Source organism: Sus scrofa, chromosome 1 (assembly GCF_000003025.6).
Source record: "Sus scrofa isolate TJ Tabasco breed Duroc chromosome 1, Sscrofa11.1, whole genome shotgun sequence".
In the NCBI taxonomy this organism is placed as follows: Eukaryota; Metazoa; Chordata; class Mammalia; order Artiodactyla; family Suidae; genus Sus; species Sus scrofa.
In genome coordinates, this window is record NC_010443.5 from 64,325,478 (window position 1) to 64,347,635 (window position 22,158).

The 22,158-nt window shown below is 36.3% G+C and overlaps 1 protein-coding gene across 9 annotated transcripts in view; it reads right to left on the reverse strand.

Moving 5' to 3' along the window:
• MMS22L (MMS22 like, DNA repair protein) overlaps positions 1-22,158 on the reverse strand; it is a 153,879-nt gene that overhangs the window by 19,400 nt on the left and 112,321 nt on the right. For all 9 annotated transcript variants that reach the window (XM_021073207.1, XM_021073193.1, XM_021073186.1 and 6 more), the window contains 6 exons: positions 19,518-19,668; positions 17,300-17,451; positions 13,880-14,022; positions 8,331-8,490; positions 4,250-4,419; positions 938-1,149 (listed from right to left, as the gene is read on the reverse strand). In XM_021073207.1, coding sequence (XP_020928866.1) covers positions 938-1,149; positions 4,250-4,419; positions 8,331-8,490; positions 13,880-14,022; positions 17,300-17,451; positions 19,518-19,668 — 988 coding nt within the window. The remainder of the gene's footprint in view (positions 1-937; positions 1,150-4,249; positions 4,420-8,330; positions 8,491-13,879; positions 14,023-17,299; positions 17,452-19,517; positions 19,669-22,158) is intronic.

Below are 22,158 nucleotides of genomic sequence, written 5' to 3' on the forward strand. Positions count from 1 at the left end.
TGATGTGTAATATCAAGTCATTAAGCTATCAGATCACTAAAAAACACAGAAGAAAAAACTAGATTAGAATAATATATATCACCATAGCATTTTAAAGTTTAAAAACTACTTTTATATGAACCTAAATACTCTATGAAGACAAAGAAATAACTTCTAATGTTGCAATTCAAAGATAGGGAGTTGACTAAAAAACCTAAAAAGTTTCACTGATTTTTCTGCCTAATGATAAAAGTGAGTTATTAAGACAGAGAGAAGACTTACAAAATAAGACTTTATAGTGCTTACTTTTTCATAAATATTAGCATCCATCTTTTTACTTAACTATCTCTTATAAAATTTAATTACTACATTTTGTACAGTGCAAAATATAATTACTATTTATCTGATAAAAACTAAATATATATACATACACATATATTCACCTATATAGCTATTTCTATATATCTTTAGGACATATATAAGACAAATAACAGCTACATAGAGAAACAAGCAATTTGCCTGTTTTTTTTAAGGGCTGCACCCACAGCATATGGAGGTTCCCAGGCTAGGGGTTGAACTGGAGCTGTAGCCACCAGCCTATGCAACAACCAGAGCCACACCAGATCCAAGCCACGTATGCGACCTACACCACAGTTCATGACAACACCAGATCCTTATCTCACTGAGAGAGGCCAGGGATTGAATCTGCGTCCTCATGGATACTAGTCAGATTCGTTTCCACTAAGCCACAACAGGAACTTCAGAAACAAGCAATTTAAAAAGCATTGTGTTTGGCTCCCAAGTCATTTTGACGAATTCTCAGACAATGCTTCTCAGGAAAAAAATGTTTTTAAATCACCAGTATCCTAAGAGTTGTCAATACTTTTGAGATGCTTTGTTACTTTATAATAGAGAATAATAAAGTTAAGTACCACTAATTGTTAATATTTATATGTACCTTATGACTTGGAGAATACATTTCTTTAGAGATGACATCAGTGGAACAGTGGCTGAGTTTCTCAATGCCAACAGAACAGGATGTTGTCCAACACCTAAACCATGTGGTGAAGTTGGAAGAAACCGCCCAATATAGAGCTCAATAACATTCCCTAGCAATTGGCTCAAATATGTATTCGGATTTTGAGACTGACAACACACGACACACATGCCCTACAAAAGAAAAAAGAGAGAAACATTAAAAAGTAAAATTTAAAAAAAAATGTAGAAAGTAACTAATTTTGCCCCCAGCATTAATACTAATATCAGGATTTATAACATATCCCAATCAACAAGGACACCTTCCATCATCAACAGGTAGTGTCTGTATGAAGCTCAGGGAGCAGCTGAGCTTGGTATACCTAAGCAAGCATATGCGTGTTCAGGGCACAGCCCGAGAAGGCAAGGGAGAAGAAAAGAAGACAGAGCAAGCTCCCTTCTGCCCCTCATCCAACATACTATTGACCACAGATATATGTTATAAAATACATTTAGCTCTTTTTAAACTTACGGTACTGGTCATGTTGTCAGAATAAGACTATAAAATTCATGCTAAAAATCTTCAATGTTAAGAAACGTGATAAAATTTTTAAAAATAACCAAAGAAGAGAAATGCAGAAGACTCAAAATAATGACAATTTATTTTCAGGTTTTATATGTCAAGCACTGTGCCACATGCATTATATTCATTATTTCATTAAAGTTTCTCAACTCTCATCAATTAGTATTATTGTAACTCCAATTTTACAGCTGGAGAAATTGAGGCTTACTGAAGTTAAAAGCTTGACCAAGGTCACACAGAATTCACAATGTCTTGCTAGATGTGTACTGATTTAATCCCTTCCATTTGTATAGAAGTTAACATATTTTCACATTTTATACTTACAAACGAACAACTTGAGAAATAGATTTCTTCTACCAATACCGCTAAATATTGCGTACTGCTAAATAATCACCAATCGAGCAACAAACTATGCTCTAAAAGTTCATTTATAATTTGGTAAATTTGTGGTTTGCAATGTATTTTCCCAGAGAAATAATCAGAAATGATAGACATATTTTCACTTTAGCTGTAAATGGTATTTACCCAATAAGAAATTTTGAAAGTTTATTTCTAATTAAGAATAGCACAGAGTTGTTAAAACACAAGCACTTAAGGGAGTTCCTGTCATGCCTCAGTGGGTTAAGAACCTGACTAATATCCATGAGGATGTGGGTTCGATCCCTGCCCTTGCTCAGTGGGTTAAAGGGTTCGGTGTTGTCAGTGAGCTGTGGTGTAGGTCACAGACATGGCTTGGATCCAGCATTGCTGTGGCTGTGGTGTAGGCCAGCAGCTGCAGCTCCGATTTGTCCCCCAGCATGGGACCTTCCATATGCCGCAGGTGCGGCCCTAAAAAGAAGAAAAACAAAACAAAACTCTTAAACAACAATTGGGAAAAAAAAAAAGCCACCCCCCCACACGTTTCTTCAATGCTCTGTTTGAGAAAAAGCATGTTAAGTCAGAAGATAAAGTAATAAATGGATATTTTTTAAAAATTCTGAAGAGGAGAGTTTATACCCTTAAGAAATAAAAGAGTTCCAAACCAGTTCTGTCAAATGGATACTTCACTGGATTTTTCAACTAAGGAAGTTTATACGAATTCTTATTAAGTGGACTATTTTGGTTTCAGAGGGTCACACAGGGCGAGCACTCCACACTCGCCTGCTGCCCATAAGTCCCCTCCACCCATCTTCCCCTCTGTGGGACTGGTAGCCCAAGCTTTACCTTTCTGATAATGGACACACTAAACTTTGTTTTAAATGCTACTAACTTAGCGTTTAAAGAGCCAACTTAAAATTTATTGGAAATTGTGAAAATCTATTTTAAAAATCCATCTGTGTAAGAGACTGCTTATTACCTAATCAAAATCCATTCTCCTCTTCCTCCTCAATTTCCTTTGCTGGATACCAAGGTAAGAAGCCCATATCTTCAGTATCAGGTACTAACAAATAATGAAGTGTATCTCTAGCCCCATCCTTTCCCCTTCATGACAGATCAGTGTTTCCAAGTACCTACTGGACATCATTACCTAGATATTCCACAGCATCTCACATCGAAGCTGCTCAGAAATCAATTATTATTATTATTATTTTTTTTGTCTTTTTGCTATTTCTTTGGTCCGCTCCCGTGGCATATGGAGGTTCCCAGGCTAGGGGTCTAATCGGAGCTGTAGCCACTGGCCTACGCCAGAGCCACAGCAATGCAGGATCCGAGCCGCGTCTGCAACCTACACCACAGCTCACAGCAATGCTGGATCGTTAACCCACTGAGCAAGGGCAGGGACCGAACCCGCAACCTCATGGTTCCTAGTCGAATTGGTTAACCACTGCGCCACGACGGGAACTCCAGAAATCAATTCTTAATTTCATTCCTATGTCTCGAGAATTTTCCATTTTGGTTAGTAGAACTACTACTGACATAAACAGCCACCATGGAATCTAGGGAGTATTCTATTTCTTTCTGTTGTTCTACAATGGTCACTCAGCAAGACTTTGTGACTGGAGATCCTAAATGTTTCTGAAATCTGCTGTGTGCCTCTATAACCACTGCCTTAGTTCAAAACCCTCAAATAATGAACAACTTATTGCCTTCCAAGTCTCTAATCCATCTTCCACACCAACTTCAATGATGCCACCAGAATCACCTTTCTAAAATGTAAATATGACATGCGACCCCACTTCTCTGTGTCAAAGCCATCAACAGTCCCCATGTACAAGAATAAGTCCAATCTTCTGAGCACGGCACCCAAAGCCCTTCATTACACGCTTCCTCCTGATGCGTCTCCAGCTGGAAGAGAACATCATATTTTCTTGTAGCTCATGTCCTCCACATGCTGTTCCCTCTGACAGGACTCTCCTTCAACTCCTACCCACTCTGCTCTCTGACACCTAACATCCTTTACTACAGTATCTTCTCTTGCATCTCCTCATCCCAGAACGGCTAACAGACAGCTAAGGCCTCTAAGGAAAATACTGAGCACACTGCTGTGTCTATGCTTGCAACTTTAAGCTTCTTGAAGGTGGAGACTTTGCCTCTTCCACCTTTGTTTACAGAACTCAGCACAAAAGGGATTTTAAGCCTGTTCAAGGGAAGTGCAACATCACACATGTACATCAGGATTACAATGTACCACTTTGAAACCTGCAGTCAGTAAAGTGGTTTAAAGTCAAGTGACAAATTTTTCTTTCTCTCTTTCCTATTTTTTTAAACTTTAAGCAGCCACACTTACTGTACCTGGAGATACAAAGGAAGACTCTTCTGAATCGCAGTCAACATAGGTGCAGGTAGCTCCTTCTCTTGCTGTAACACTGTATGTGGCAGCAGTAAACAGTCTATGATCCGGAATAGTAATTTTTGGGCTTTAGAGGTGGCAAAAATTTGTGCCCATGATTTAACAAGAACTCCTAACAAAGAAGAGCAGACACAGAAAGTACAGTTATCTTCTAACCAGAAACTTCTATTATTCTTCTAAAAATTTTATATTTAAAACACATAGAACCAAGTAAAAGTTGGCAATAGGAAGAAACATATATTAAGAGTGAAAAGACTTATGCTAAGAATTTCACTAAAGAGACAACTCTCTCAGAGTTCTGGGCCAAAAAGAACATACACTGCCTGAGCAACTGGCATTTAATACAAATATACATAGTGTGTAGTTATACATTATGTGAATATATAAATTGAATATTGCAATTAAGCAGATATCCCTCGTTGCTCTGGCTGCTAGGAAACTCAGAGGCAAATTTACAGTCCAACTTTAAGAACACCATAAGATCATACATTATGCTCCTAAATATACATTTACTTTTCCATAGGCTTCATCATGTTACTATTCCATATTTTCTTGATACCCTTATTTCTTTATATTTTTATCTTGCATTTAACTTACAGACTGGCACAACCCAGTTTGCAACAAGAGGTATAACTAAATTTAATTGCTATAGTACGTAAAAAGATTAGCTATAACATCTTGAAACAGTCACTTAACCTCCTTGAAACTAAGTTTTTATAACTTTCAGTTATTTAACATGAACGGTGAATTTAAATTGTGATTTTAAAAGAAGAGGAACAGATCTCTTTACTACATGAAATATATTATGATTTCCTTAATGATGGGGGTCTGTAAATTTCCTTAATGATGGGAGACTACATTTAATGATAGTCAACAAATGAGCACCCTTTGTTCAATAAAGTAATTAAGAGAAGATATATTCTTCTTTTTAGAGTCTATTACTGCTACTGAAATCTTCACTGAAAAAAAATGAATTTAAAAGATCACTAAGCATTTGTCCAAGTAGTAGTGGTGCATGTGCTGCATAAACTTTTATATTTTATTCAATCTTAGAATAGCAAAAAAGATGATAAAATTCAAAGTCATTTCCATAAAACAAAAAGTTTAAAATTCAAGCTCTGAAGGAAAACACAATATGCTTCTAGAAGAATATATAGATGTTAAAAAAAACAACCAATAATCACTTCTAAGAACAACAAACAGCAACATTAATCTTCTGTTATAAAAGGAAATACAATAATCAATCATAAAGAAACACAATGCTCACTTAGCAATATTTTAAATAATGCTGGCTTGCTTCTCATTTTTCTAGTAGGTGAAAAACTTGAGAATGACAGCAGTGTAAGAAGAACTCACATTCTAAGCAACATTAATATACCAGTAAGAGGAACTGCCATCACCACCAACATTTGAAATGATTCATATCACTCTTAAGTGTCACACAGGTATTAACTTATAAAGAGCAAGGACCTTCTAACCAAAAATGCATCATCTACCCTTGTATTTCATCTTCTGCAATGGTTAAAAATATTTTGCTGAAGACCTTCAGTTTTATGAATTCATAGAAGGTAGAGATGATACATTTATTTTACTGCTATATCAAGCCCCTACTTTTAAAGTTTCAGTAAAGAACATTGTGTGGAATTAAAAATGCAAAGAGAATGAAATTTTTAAGTTAAAAACCTTGGGAATGGCTTAAATATACAGAGTAGCTTTGTGGGAAACTAAGTATTTTTCCTGGTTATAAACGATAACTTATTTACTGATGAAGCTAAAAATATGGAAAAACTGTGGGGTATATTCTCCCACAGTTGCAAGACAGCCACACTATACAAGTTCTTCTGTATTTACTTATTTTCTGCTCTGTCTATATATTTTGCCTTTAAAAAAGAGAATTGAGATCATTACAATATATATTTTAGATAGATTTATAGTTGGAAAGTAACATTGTTCATTTAGTAACATCACAAAATAGATTTTATACTAAAATTAGCTAGGTTTATTAAATTATTAAGTTCTAGAAAATTTATTCAGTATATGCCATCTCCTACACTGGAGAAGTTCTTTAACCACTTTACTCCCAATCCAGTGCCTGATATCCACTTGATAAATGATCTTATTTGTTCAAAATACAACATGATGATGGGAATAAAAAGTTCCAAAAATATGGCCACTAACTTAAAATAAGTAAGTTTAAATTTTAGTAGGGGCATATCAAGTACACAGATAATTATAATAAATGGCAAGCTACAAAAAATGTCATGAGAAGGACAGATGAAGCAGTCACGGAGAGCAGATCTTCTTGGGCTGGTCATTGAGGCATCATGGATAGAATCTGAACTACAAAGACCAAAGTGGAAGAATGATCCCAGGAGAGAAGGATGATCAAAGGGAAAGGCATGGAAACAGAAAAATTAGACACATGAAGAATGAGAAAAGCAAAAGTTGAAGATACTACTTATAGATCAATCCTGCTTTCTCAGAAATTACTGAGCTACAATTAAGACCTCAGATTAAGGCCCCAGCTATGACTCTGGAGTGGTTTTGTCAATAGTTTGCACCTTCCACTAGCCACCTTGCAAATGAACAAGCAGAGGCATCCCCAGGGAGGAACTGGCAAGGTAAACAAAGCACAAGTTTCCCCAGTTAACTCCTCCAGTGGACGTGATATCCCAACTCGGACACACCTAAAACAAATCCAACTCTCAAAAGTTTTCATTTCTTTCTCTATTTTGTTCTAAACCTTGTATATGGAGAAGACAGTAAGTTATCTGTTCCTAATTTGTGTTGAATAAATGGGCAACATTGTAGCGTATACTCTATTTCCAGTCTCTCAGATCTACACAAAGGGAAAGAATACAGTATTGATCTGCCACTAAATCAAAAATCAACCATGTAATAAAACAAAGAAAGCCCTCAACTCTTCATATGAAGAATTCTGTTCTCGGTCTACATATCACCAATCCAAATGATTTTGCAGTTTCTGATAAGACTATCACATACTTTGTAAAATAAAGATACACTTCTGAAATCATACATTTAACTTGGCAAAAATCTATAGCAACTAATAAATTATAAGCCTAAATCCTGAAATATGTGTTAATCTACATTTGACTATGCTAAATTCATATTAAATTCTCACTTATATTTTCCTCTAAAATTAAAATGCCGGAATTGCTACAATCGCTTTCACTATATTCTACATCATCCATATTTACACATTTTCACATTCTCCTTTATCTTCCACAACAAAGATAAAAGGTTTCAGACAGCCCAAATCAGGATTATTCATATGTTCACAAGATCAAAGGGAACAGATATAAGGTTTTAGCCACAGAGAAAAAAAAAAAACCAAAAAACTTGAATTCTGTATTAAAACTTCTAAGGAAATCCTTCTCATTTCCCTTTATCCAGTTCCTATTTTTGGTTAGCAACATGGTTTTTGTGAACAAAGATATTCAAATTACTGACTTCCTAAAGAAGAATGAACTCTGTTGTTACAGAACAGACACAGAAAAAGATTTCTTTTTGAAAGGAGAAAACATAGTATTGTGAGACACAAGATTTGAAGCATAAATATCTTTAGTGTTGTAATAAACACTTTCCTGACCTCCTTCATACAGAGCAGGCCATAAAAATAGAAGGAGGTGATGATTTTCTGATGTTTCAAATTCTAACAAAACACAGATAAATATTGAAAAAAGGTCCATTTTAATTATCCAGGCATTCACAATATAATTCACAAAAGACTATTGCTAACAAATGGAGTTGGCATTATTTTAGTATTGATTGTAATTAATTTTAATATTAACCAAGCACAATAAGAAAAGTTCTGAAAGGAGCTAGGGCAAGACAGAGACACACTTGAAAGCTAATATGAATTATTTTAAACTAAATCACAGTCTTTCAGATTATTCTTACAGTTATATGGAGAGTAGCGACTTAGTGCAGTAATGCATTCTTACCCATCATGATACTATAGGCTCAACCTAGGGAAGTTTTAATAATGTCAGGAATACATACCCATCATCATGTAAGTCAGCTGCAGCCCTGCACTGGAAATTTTTTTTCCCAAATAAGGTTTTATATATTTTAATATTTCACCAAGGTATTCTAAGGACTTTGTGACCATGGCAGATTTATCAGAAAGTGTCTGCAGATTCCCATAAGTTATACCAACAGCCTATAAATAAGGAAAAACATGATTTAGCTTTCCAACTTTTATATAATACAGACTTTGAAAATAAAGTTAATATCTCTTTCTACACACACACAGGCACATACATATCCTTTACACTTAAGCCTTCAACCTTTACTTTCCGATAAATGTTCATGGCAATTAAAATCCAAGTAAAAAGAATTATCTTGGTTTTTACAATTACAATAAAGGTTAGAAAAAAGAATTTAAAAAATCAATTCACCAATAATTATTATAGAAGGTCTGACTCAGCAAAGTATTAGTAAAAGATGCCTGGAACTGATATACAAGGAGCTTATAACAAAGCCACATCACTATATTTCTAGGACATGACTGGGAATTCCAAATTCCCAAATTCCAACAAAAAAGACCTACAAACGAAGTTAACAAATTACTACAAAGTGAGGCCTCCATAAATAAAGTTTACCTTTATGATAAGAATTGATTTTTTTTCCACAAAATTTTCTTTATAAGCCATTAGATGCCAGCTTAACTTTCTCAGAGGAAAAAAGGATGAGGTACAAAGGGCAAAAATCGCAAAATGGGAAGGTGGTAGAGAAAAATGTGAGGTGAAGCAATAAGGGAATAAGGGTGAAGAGCGAAGAAGAGGAAGGGAAATAAATGAGAGGATGAGTTGCGGAAAGGTGAGAACAAGGGGTGAGAGATCACAAAAAGAATCAAGAGAAGACTGGCTAGACATGGGTTAGAAGGTTTGAGAAAAGTAAGGTTTCCAAAGCATTATTGGGAACAGACAGTGGATTTCAATTACCTGAACTGGACCACGAATGACACCAATCTACATGGTTACATGATTTTCTCCCACAGCTCTCAGGTGACTGTCCTGAGTCAAAGTTGAAGGTATAACCAAAAGATAAAGGATGGAAGATTGTGAGTGTGTTGGTAAGAGTAGTTGAAGGGAAGCCCCCTGCAAGGGTCCTGCTAGGGTAGACAAGGAAGAAAGTGAGACCTTAAGAAGACAGTGCACCTGGAGAAAAGGGAGTGGAAGGTCATGATGAAGTCACTCAGAGAGCTGGAAGGACAGGCGGTCATAGTCAAAGAGCTTTCAGATGCTCCCAAGTCATGCCACGGTCAGTGATTAATCCCGGGAGTGGGTGGATGAGCAGAGCAGAAGTGAAAATCACTGAAAGACTACCGGGGAAGGTTTGAAATGAGGTCTTAGGATAAGTTGTCCAAGTTGATATTAAAATTAGCCATGATGAGGATAAAATGTAGAATGCAGGAAAAGATAAGGAACCTAGTGATCTGGGAGGTGGAGAGATGAGAACAAGAGATATACTTGATGAATCTCCTTTTCCATTCATTGCTGTCCTTGGTTCTCTCTACTTCTTTCCTTAGACCAGAAATTCTCTTAACTTTTTGGTCTCAGCTCCCATTACACACTTAAAAATTGAGGATCTTAAATGGTTTATTATTATTTGGGCCATATCTATTGATATTTACACTATGAGAAATTAAAATAGAAAAATTAAAAGTACTCATTTAAAAATAATAAACATCATGTTAATATGAGAAATATATTTTTAATTAAGTCTCACAAACATATGTAGCTGGAAGAAGAAAAAGTATTTTAATGGGTTTTCTAATAATTGTGGGAATTCCTTTTTGATATTACACCAAATCTTGACAAGTGGTTATTTCTTAGTGGTTATTTATAAAACGGAATCCAAAATCATGTCAATGAACATTGTTTAGTCTGCTACATCAAAAGCCATTGGTCTATCTTGTGCTTCTGAATGAATGTCTTCTATCACTACATGACTTCTGAAAAGACTGCACTTGTCATTTGGAAAATTTTGGTTCACTAACAGAACTTTCCAGTGTTGGCACATTTCATTGTCCATATTTTTATTTATTTTTTCTTTTTTTTGTCTTTTGAGGGCTGCACCCATGGCATACGGAGGTTCCCAGGCTAGGGATCCAATTGGAGCTGCAGCCGCCAGCCTATACCACAGCCACAGCAACGCCAGATCTGAGCCATGTCTGCAACCTACACCACAGCTCACAGCAACACCAGATCCTTAACCCACTGAGCAAAGCCAGGGATTGAACCTGCAACCTCATGGTTCCTAGTCAGATTCGTTTCCCCTGCACCACGACGGGAACTCCATTGTCCATATTTTTAAAAAAATCAGATTAATATCACTAATGCTGTCAGAAGACTTTCAAGAAGCTCTCAAGCTCAAGTGTTCCAAAACTCTAATTTTCCTAAAGGTTCAAATTATGTTATTAGCAACAAATTGCTGTCAGTTGTTCTCTTTGAAGTGATAGGCTCATTTCTCAGGAAGTATCTGCCAAGTCTGAATAACCATATTTTGTCAGTTGTTCTTTCAAGGTTAAAGCAGTAGTTCAGTTTGCAATTCAATCACACAGGTGTTTTTCATTTAGACAATTTTGCTTCAGTATGCAGAAAAACTGCTTTAAGTGTACTTCTTATTGTCATTCACAGAATACTAAAAGAGTATGTACTTACAGGTCAAAATTTCCTAAAATTAATAACTTTACTGCTTCATTAGGGATATTCTTTTTATTTTTAATTTTTAGGGCCTCACCTGCGGCATATGGAAGTTCTCAGGTAGGGGTTGAATTGAAGCTACAGTTGCCGGGCTACACCACAGCCACAGCCACACCAGATCCAAGCCACATCTGGAACCTACCGTGCTCATGGAAATGCCGGATTCTTAACTCACTGAGTGGAGCCAAGCAATGACCCTGCATCCTCATGGCTACTAGTTGGGTTCGTTACCACTGAGCCACAATGGAAACTCCCATTAAGGATGTTCTTAAGAGAAACTGGCTTGTTCCCCCCTGTGATTGCATGACTTTGAAAATTATAACAGTATATAATCTTGAGCCATGGTGTTTATTTCTGCTATGACTTTTACACTATTTGTACAAATGCCAACATAAGTTTGAGCTCACAGAACTCCTAAAAAGTATTAGTGACTCCTAGAGATCTATAAAAGATTTTGAGAACCAGTGCTCTAGATCTCAGTCTCTATGTTTAGTCTTAACTCCTCAGACCATGAGATACGTATTTTTCAGTGCCTTGACTATCCCTAGTTTCATGTTACACTATCATTTCTGTGCAGAAGAGTTAACATAGCAGGCCCCAATGCTGCTACCCGTTAAGAGGCCTATTTGCAAGATTGGTCCATGGTTGATTTTGGGAACCTTACATTTCCCCATCATTTTCTGCCACGAATGGCTTACTGTGCCTAAATGGTGCAAACAATACAGTTTATGCTCCATATCTGCTTTCCTTCTGGGAGTCTGGAATTTTATAAGTGCTAGACAAACGGGGACTAGGTGGACCCTGAGTCCCTGGTAGGTAAATTTCACAGATTTTGTCACAATTCCTTGAGGAAAGAATTAAGACTGCCCCGTGTAACATCACTGGGAGAGGAGTCTTGGAAGCTGTGCCTGGTTTCTTCAAACCTCACCCATGCATATTTTCCCTCTGTTAACTATACTTTGAAATCTTTCACTGTAATAAGTCATAGATATAAGTACAACTACATGCTGAGTTCTGAGAGTCCTCCTAGTGAATCACAGCACCTGGGCATGATCTTGGGGACCCCGACACAGCTTCAATGTAAGGTTTAAAACTGGACTTCTCACCTACTTTAGCCCCACTCAAAGTTGTGATGTTCCTATTTCTCCTTAAGGTATCATCATTCTTCTAGTTAAACACAGTATTTATTTCATAATTCAAAGGTCCCATAGTTGACTCTTTAATTCTTCTTAAATCTAACCAGTTTCTGGCCAATAGTGCTCCTGTACCTTTAATTTACTCTACTGTTAATCAATTTTCTTAAAGATGTTTGATTACATCACATCTATTAAAAGAATTTATAAACCCTGTTCACAAGATAAAATCTAAATTTCTTATACATAAAATTCTCTGAATTTTTAACCTACTGATTGACCTATCAGCTAACTGGCACTTAGTATACACTGTCCTATATTATTATTTTAACCTTGGTGTATAGCTTACATTCTCAGACAAGTAAAATTTCTCTAAGAACAAGGACTACTTCTTTTGGTTCTTCAAATCCCTAAGAAATCTAATACTATCTAACATTCAGCAAACAACTATTATTTACTGAGTGGTGAAAGAGCAATTAATTTGGGCAAGATTAAATTAGGAGAGCCTTTGAAAATGATCAGTGGAGCGCCTAATTTCTATCTCCCTTTCTGGTCCAGCATGGTCCTTAGCCTAGGTGTTTAATTACAGCGGAAATCCAATTGACAACTTAAAAAAAAAAAGGCTCCACAGAAATGTATATTTCATATCTGCATACTACTACTAAATAGTTTTAGGATTTATATGATATCTCTAATTGTTGTACAATCGTTCCTTAACTTAATGAAAACCAATGGAAGAATTCATATTTATGGAAAGAGCTTATGGATTTTAATGATTTTCATTGCAGTTAATACCAACCACTCTGTGGGAAAATAAACCAAGTTTTACTATGAATAGCTTAAGAAAACACTACTCCAAGCACATTAACAACCTCAATTAGTCTATAAAACAAAGACTATCACATAAGACAGATTCCTACAAAATTAATAATTAAAAGGTTGAATGGGGCTATTTATTATGGAGACAAAACAAATGGATTGGATTTTAAAGCCCCAACCATGCTATGATATGAAGTACTTAGTACTTATGCTGAACACACTAAAATTTTACCGTTAAATTTATACTGTTTGTTACAGGGTGGTAAACATTAAGTTGGGACTATTATGGACTATATACGAGGATATTTAAGTACCTGAAGAATATTGTTATCGAGCAATTTCAGCAATAAGATACTCCTACAATTGAGATTAGACTTGGAGTAAGGCTTTTATGTAGCATTCTTTACTTTTATTTTTATTAAATATAATTCATCTGATGTCCTTAAGAGTGAATTGAGCTATACCTTAAATTCACATTTTTATTCCTCCAGAATTTCATAATAGCAGGCAACCAATAATATCATTCAATTTAAAATAACTCATTTTAGGGAGTTCCCTTCGTAGCTCAGCATTTAACAAACCCAACTAGGATCCATGAGGATGCGGGTTTGATCCCTGGCCTTGCTCAGTGGATTAAGGATCCGTCGTTGCCCTGAGCTATGGTATAGGTTACTCTGATCCCACGTTGCCGTGGTTGTGGTGTAGGCCAGTGGCTGTAGATCTGATATGACCCCTAGCCTGGGAACTTCCATATGTCACACATGCAGCCCTAAAAAAAAAAAAAAAAGGTAAAATAATTCATTTTATAGAAAAACTATAAACACTTCAAGGTTTTTTTGGAAAAATAATTGTAACTGATCTGGACAATTACACAATAAATAAAAAATACCTCAAGGAACCGAACAAGTGCTTTTTTAGGGTCTTCTGGGATGAGTAAATATTCAACTTGAGCCTTTGAGAGAATATCCTTTACTTCTGGGAGTTTAAATAGCAATCTTGTCAGTTCAGTCAACTGTTCCATGTAGTCTTTTTCTGTTAATATAAAAAAATTGTATTTATGTTTATTATACATACACATGAGAAGGGAATGTAGCATTTTTCATTTATGATGTGCTTTCTTTTAAAATTAAAATTTCCACATTATTAAAAACTTCTAAGTTTCTCTCACTATGAAGTTTTATTTAAAAAACAAACATGTAATTGTGAACACCCTAGTTCTAAGTCATTCATGTAAGCCAATTGTTATAAGATACCAAAGTAAATGTGGAGCATTTTTTCAGTCCAGCCTTTGTGAAATTTATAAATGGCCATAAACAATAGCTTTAGGAAAAGGCTCATCTTACAGATAAGCAGAAATATACAGGATATTAAAAAAAAAAAAAAGTATACACCATGACCAGGTTGGGTTCATCCCAGGTTCACAAGGATGGTTCAACATACGCAAATCAATCAGCATCATACACCACATTAACAAAAAAAAGTCAAAAATCATATGATCATCTCAATAGATGCAGAAAAAGCATTTCACAAATCCTACATCCATTCATGATCAAGACCCTCGCCAAAGTGGGTATAGAGGGAACATTCCTGAATATAATCAAAGCCATTTATGATAAACCTACAGCAAATATAATACTCAATGGGGAAAAACTGAAAGCCTTCTCACGCAAATCTGGAACAAGACAGGGATGCCCACTCTCACCACTGCTCTTCAACATAGTTTTGGAAGTCCTAGCCACAGCAATTAGGCAAACAAAAGAAATAAAAGGCATCCATATAGGAAGAGAAGAGATCAAACTGTCACTGTATGCAGATGACATGATACTATACATAGAAAACCCTAAGGACTCAACCCCAAAACTACTTGAACTGATTAATAAATTCAGCAAAGTAGCAGGATATAAGATTAACATTCAGAAGTCAGTTGCATTTCTGTATACCAGCAATGAAACATTAGAAAAGGAATACAAAAATACGATACCTTGTAAAATTGCACCTCACAAAATCAAATACCTCGGAATACACCTGACCAAAGAGGTAAAGGACCTATATGCCGAGAACTATAAAACTTTAATCAAAGAAATCAAAGAAGATGTAAAGAAATGGAAAGATATTCCATGTTCCTGGATTGGGAAAATCAATATTGTAAAAATGGCCATACTACCCAAAGCAATCTACAGATTCAATGCAATCCCTATCAGATTACCCATGACATTTTTCACAGAACTAGAACAAACAATCCAAACATTTATATGGAACCACAAAAGACCCAGAATCGCCAAAGCAATCCTGAGAAACAAAAACCAAGCAGGAGGCATAACTCTCCCAGACTTCAAGAAATACTACAAAGCCACAGTCATCAAAACAGTGTGGTACTGGTACCAAAACAGACAGACAGACCAATGGAACAGAAGAGAGAACCCGGAAATAAACCCTGACACCTATGGTCAATTAATCTTTGACAAGGGAGGCAAGAACATCAAATGGGAAAAAGTAAGTCTATTTAGTAAGCATTGCTGGGAAACCTGGACAGCTGCATGCAAAGCAATGAAACTAGAACACACCCTCACACCATGCACAAAAATAAACTCAAAATGGCTGAAAGACTTAAATATACGACAGGACACCATCAAACTCCTAGAAGAGAACATAGGCAAAACACTCTCTGACATCAACCTCATGAATATTTTCTCAGGTCAGTCCCCCAAAGCAATAGAAATTAGAGCAAAAATAAACCCATGGGACCTCATCAAACTGAAAAGCTTTTGCACAGCAAAGGAAACCAAAAAGAAAACAAAAAGACAACTTACAGAATGGGAGAAAATAGTTTCAAATGATGCAATGGACAAGGGCTTAATCTCTAGAATATATAAACAACTTATACAACCAAACAGCAAAAAATCCAATCACTCAATGAAAAATAGGCAAAAGACCTGAATAGACATTTCTCCAAAGAAGATATAGATGGCCAACAAACACAGGAAAAAATGCTCAACATCACTGATTATAAGAGAAATGCAAATCAAAACTACCATGAGATACCACCTCACACCAGTCAGAATGGCCATCATTAATAAATCCACAAATAACAAGTGCTGGAGGGGCTGTGGAGAAAAGGGAACCCTCCTGCACTGTTGGTGGGAATGTCAACTGGTACAGCCACTATGGAGAACAGTTTGGAGATACCTTAGAAATCTATACATAGAACTTCCATAGGACCCCGCAATCCCACTCTTGGGCATCTATCCGGACAAAGCTCTACTTAAAAGAGACACATGCACCCGCATGTTCACTGCAGCACTATTCACAATAGCCAGGACATGGAAACAACCTAAATATCCATCGACAGATGATTGGGTTCGGAAGAAGTGGTATATATACACAATGGAATACTACTCAGCCATAAAAAAGAATGACATAATGCCATTTGCAGCAACATGGATGGAACTAGAGAATCTCATAATGAGTGAAATGAGCCAGAAAGACAAAGACAAATACCATATGATTTCACTTATAACTGGAATCTAATATCCAGCACAAATGAACATCTCCTCAGAAAAGAAAATCATGGACTTGGAGAAGAGACTTGTGGCTGCCTGATGGGAGGGGGAGGGAGTGGGAGGGATCGGGAGCTTGGGCTTATCAGACACAACTTAGAATAGATTTACAAGGAGATCCTGCTGAATAGCATTGAGAACTTTGTCTAGATACTCATGTTGCAACAGAAGAAAGGGTGGGGAAAAAATGTAATTGTAATGTATACATGTAAGGATAACCTGACCCCTTGCTGTACAGTGGGAAAATAAAAAAATTATAAAAAAACAAAACAAAACAAAAACCCTCCCAAAAAACAAAAGTCCAGAACCAAACATTTAAAGAAAAGTTAACATCCATCCTTAAAAAAAAAAAGTTATAAGGAAATGGAATGAAATTATTCTTAATTGGATATTTTTCTTTACAGGATGTTTTTGCAGTTGTGATATCTAGTTATTTACTTCATACTTCCACTTTTTTGTGTGATCAGTTTCTTCAAGGCAAAAAAAAAAAGTAGCTTGTCACCTGAAAGCAAGTTTTTGTTCCTGGCTTCCAAGGAAACAAATTCTTTTATCTTTATAGGAGAGAAATTTGTCATATACATAATGGGAAAATATCAAGAAAAAGAAGCAAGCTGCAAAAGAAAATAAATTTCTTTTATATTCAAAACTAATTACAAATATATTTTTTATCTTTTCTATTAATTTATGTTAACAAAACAGGAAATTTTAAACATACTCAACTATCTAGAAAGCAAAACACCTGTAATACTTACCAACTGCCTGTTCTGGATTTGTATCAATAAATGAATCATCTGGCACATAAAGGTTTTTTATATACATTTGCAAAGTGCAACGGATCCATGATCTTACAGTTAAGGCTTGAAAAGATACACAGCCTGAATGAGAAAGTGCTTCACATAACATGCTGTAAAAATAAGTTGATGGATATTAAAAACAGAAAACAAAACAAAACCTTGACATGTTCCCCTGAGTACAGAGATTCAGAAATAAAGGAAAACATTCTAATATTCCCCAGTTCTTGGCCTCAACTTATTTTACAAACACACTAATGCAGACATGCATTGCTGAAAATGAACACTACAGACACACACACAAAGATATTTTACATAAATAGTCTTGCTTTCAATGTAATGTTCTAATCTTTATTTTTCCTTTTTTTTTTTTTTTTTTTTTTTAACTGATGGTTTATATACAGGCTTATGCCAAGGGAGAGAGGAAAGAAAGAATATGGTTACCATAGAAAAACAAAGAAGGGATTTAACCAGCTAGGTGAGATAATACTCAAGGAAGGAAGCAGCAAGTACAATAGAAAACAGTGGCCCTTGGAGTAAATAAACAGAAGAGGTCATGACCACGTACATAAGAAAAAAGGCAAAAAGACAAAATATATTTCTATGTGGATCTAAAAAAAACAAACTTCTCTCAAAGCCAAAAGCCTAGCTAAATTTGATTTCTAATCATTTTATAAGTGAGGGTAGACAGGATGAGGATGGTGTTAACCTAAATATATATATTTACTTATATAACCTAAAATATATATTTATATAACCTACATATAATATATATACAACATTTATATTATACTACTTATATATGTTATATTTATATAACCTAAATACATATGTATATATTTATATAACCTAAAAAAATATATGTGTGTATACATATATTTTTGCTTTTTAGGGCCACACTTGTGGCACATGGAAGTTCCCTAGCTAGGGGTCAAATTGGAGCTAGAGCTGCTGGCCTACGCCACAGCCACAGCAACTCAGGATCTGAGCCGTGTCTGCGACCTACAACACAGCTCATGGCAACACCAGATCCTTAACCCACTGAATGAGGCCAGAGATCGAACCTGCATCTGCATGGATACTAGTTGGATTTGTAACCCACTGAGCCACAACGGAAACTCCATACCTAGTTATAAATGTCACATAAAGCCAGACATTTGAAAAATACATATAAATCCGAACTCTAAAAAATAATACAGTTTTGAAATACTTTGAATAAAAGTTTTAAAAAAATGTACACAATACAGAGGAACTCAAGTGGGTCATTTATTCCCCATACAACCTTTCCAAAGCTATTTAACATCTTCGCATTTCAATTTCTTCAGCTGTTGCTAACACACCAATATTAAGAACTAAAATTATTTCAGATAATTTCAGCAAAAATATTTAACAAGTAGTATGTTTGTTGTTATTAAAGAATTCTTAACCTGGAAAGGATCCTAAAAGTAAACCAAGTGAAGTTGAATTCCCCTACTTCATAACTGAAAGTCAGTGAAAAAAATGAATGATGACTCTGCTTAATGAACCCTCTTATGAGAAGATACTTCTCTTCATTTTCACTGACTGGCTGGGAGAAGGCCTACATTGGTCTCTTAGGTGTGTGTATTTATTTTATTCTCCCTCATCTTAATTTTCTTATTCAAATTGTCCTGATTATTCAATACTATTTCTATTTTAACTTTATCATATACTCTTCCTGTTGGGGTTTCTTAGATCTCTATGTGCAGTGTGGCAAGAGATGCTTAAAGATCTGGAAACCAAAGTTCAGGGTGGTCAAGTGTCTTACTCATGACCACGCAAAAGTTGATCTTTAAAAATCTAGCTGTGAAGAGGAAAAGTATCATTAAATTTAAAACTACAATAATAGAACAGTGTTTTACAGATTCAGCAATATTAATTGTACACTTTCTTTCACAACAGTGAGTGTAGAAAGGTCATTTTGGGATGAGGATCAGGCAGACCTATAAAAACTCTTTGACAAGACAGCAGCAACACTGTTTTAAGAAAGCTTTCTTACTATTAATGTTGCCAAAATGCCAAAAGAGAAAAAACAACAAACTGCCCAAGTGACAGTATATATAGTAAAGATCAGTTTTTATTGCGAAAATTCTTACCATTCTAGTGAACTAATCTATCATGGATTTACACTACTGTGCATATCTGAAATAAAATCACTTACCTATTTTGTAGGACATGACTTAAATATCGGGCTACAACTTGGGGCCAGATGATATCATCCCAACCAAAAAGCTGTATCAGTGATAGGACAGGTTGAGGCTGAAGATCTGATGGAGCTGTGCTGGGCAAGTCCACTGCCAGCAAAGTAAAATCTAGATGTAAAATGAGAGAAACTTACAGTGAGAATTTCTAAAAAAATCTTTCCCTTCTAAAGTTGTATTAACAGTGACTTTAAAAAATCAGCCCTAAATAATAAAACGTCACATTTTAGAAATGTAGAACTAGCAAAACTAAAACTGAATAATTCACGTTGTCAAAGAAATTTCTGTGGTGATCATCTGATCGCCAAGAAGAGGTCTAGAAGGATCTAATCTCAGCATCATTATGACAAATCTATGCCTAGAATGGCAAATTCTAAATCTAATGTTTCTGCTAATGAGCCTCATTCAAAAGACCCATTATAAAAAATATTCCTAGCATCCACTCCTCTCCAATCGAGTTAATATATTTGCCAACTGCCACCTTGGACACTGGATGTTCTCTTCTAGTAAACCGTGATCTCCTACAAATGATCAGTGATGCTCTACTTTCCTCAGAACTCACAAAGCCAAGGAACTAGAATTCCTTAGAATTCCATGTTAAAGAAGTACATCTTACTTTGTGATTTCACTGGGATTCCCCAATTTAATCTGTACTTTATTGATTCATATTTGTCAATAAATTGCGTATTAAGCACTGCCTCTGATGCAGCTCTCTCAAATGGTGGCTATTCTCCCACACCCCTCACACACTGGACCTACAGATAAGGGTGAGCTTACTTCTTGGTCCAAGCTGCTGCTTCTAGACCATTCTCCCTTCCTCCTCCCTAAAACCTTTACGTTTAAGTCTCAGGTCATCAGATGATACCCAGCACTAACTCCCCTTGTTGCATTTGTCTCCTATTTCCTAGTTTACCTCCTCATTCCTTGAAGACTGTAGCTCACTAGCATCCTTCCTAACTGCACTCTTGTCATGATCCTTGATGATTTTTCTTCCAATTTCCTGGCCTTGAAAGCCTCTCCTGCAGTGAATCTATCCGCCACTCTACTTCAGCCATTCACTCCCATGTCTATACAAAGACCTCAGCATTACCCAGAAATACAATCCCTACTATTTCTGTTTCAAATACCCCTGCTTTCTGGCATCAACTAGCTTTCCAACTCTCCCCTGCTAGGTTCCCAACTCCAACAATTCTTTGATTCTACCAGGACCTACAATTCACCGATCCTACAACGTCCCTGTTCCTCACTGCCTTTGTGCTTTCCTCTCCCTTTTGAGGTAGCTTGACTTCATGGGCCATTACTACACTCATTTATGTATACCATCAATTCCCTTACTTCTTACTTGATTTGTTGCACTTGTCTGGAAAAAAAACCACCATTTGTTTAATTACAACTCTTGGTCTTCTCCCCAAACGCACCTACACCACTCAAACAACCATGCTGGCTGATCACACTTTAAGTCTACCAACTTTAAGTGGGCCCCTGGAGCTGGCCAGTCATCACTCCTACCTCATTTTTCTCATCCAATCAGTCTGTATTCCCCCAGAGGTCTACTGCATACCTTCTTTCCTCTCTTCGTCATCAGCCAGCATCTCCTCCCCATCCTCACTTTCAGCTAATGACCTTACTACTCTCCAGAGAAATGTGAAACATTAGAAGAGAACCACCACATCTACCCAGCCACCTCCATTAGGGCCCATTTACTCTGCCTTCTTTTCTGCTACTACAGATGACCTAAGGCCAAGCCCTCTATGGGATCCCATTTCTCCTGGGCATTAGAACACAAGTGACTCTCTTGCATCATCAGGTTTTCCCTCACTCCCAAACATTCCTGTCAGCATTATAAATATGCTGAAATTTCTCCCAAGTTATTAAAAAAATTCTCTTTGACCTCAGTTCCCTCTCCAGCTAATATCCCCATTTTTATACTTCTCTTATTAAGCAGTGATACTCAAAAAGATTTAGCGACACTTGTAGTCAGCAATTCCTCTTCTCACATTTTCTCTTGGATATCTTCAATTAGGCCTTGGCCGCTACCCGCTACACCCAAACTGCTCTTCAAGTCACCCATGACCTCTGTCTTGCTAAATCTAATGACCAATTCTCAGGCCTCATCCTATCTGACCCATTAAGCACATCTGAGGTGTTGATCACTGCCCCTTCCTTGAAAGGCTCTGTCATTTGATATTCAGGGGACTACACTTTCTGGCTTTCCTCTCACCTCACCGGTACTCCTCTGCTTCCTCTTGGTTCCACTTTATCCTACAAATCTGAACATGGGAACATCCGAGGGTCTGTCCTCAAACTTCTATTTTTACTGGTGCTTACTCTCTTACTAGTCTTATCCAGGCCATAGCCTTAAAGACTGTTTATATATAAATAGTTTACAAATTTAAATCTCCAGCTTGGACCTCTTTCCTGAACCCTACATTCATTATCCAGCCTACTTAATATCCCACTTGACTTTTTTTTTTTTTTTTGTCTTTTTGCCATTTCTTGGGCTGCTTCCGCGGATTATGGAGGTTCCCAGGCTAGGGGTTGAATCAGAGCTGTAATTGCTGGCCTACGCCAGAGCCACAGCAACGCGGGATCCGAGCCGAG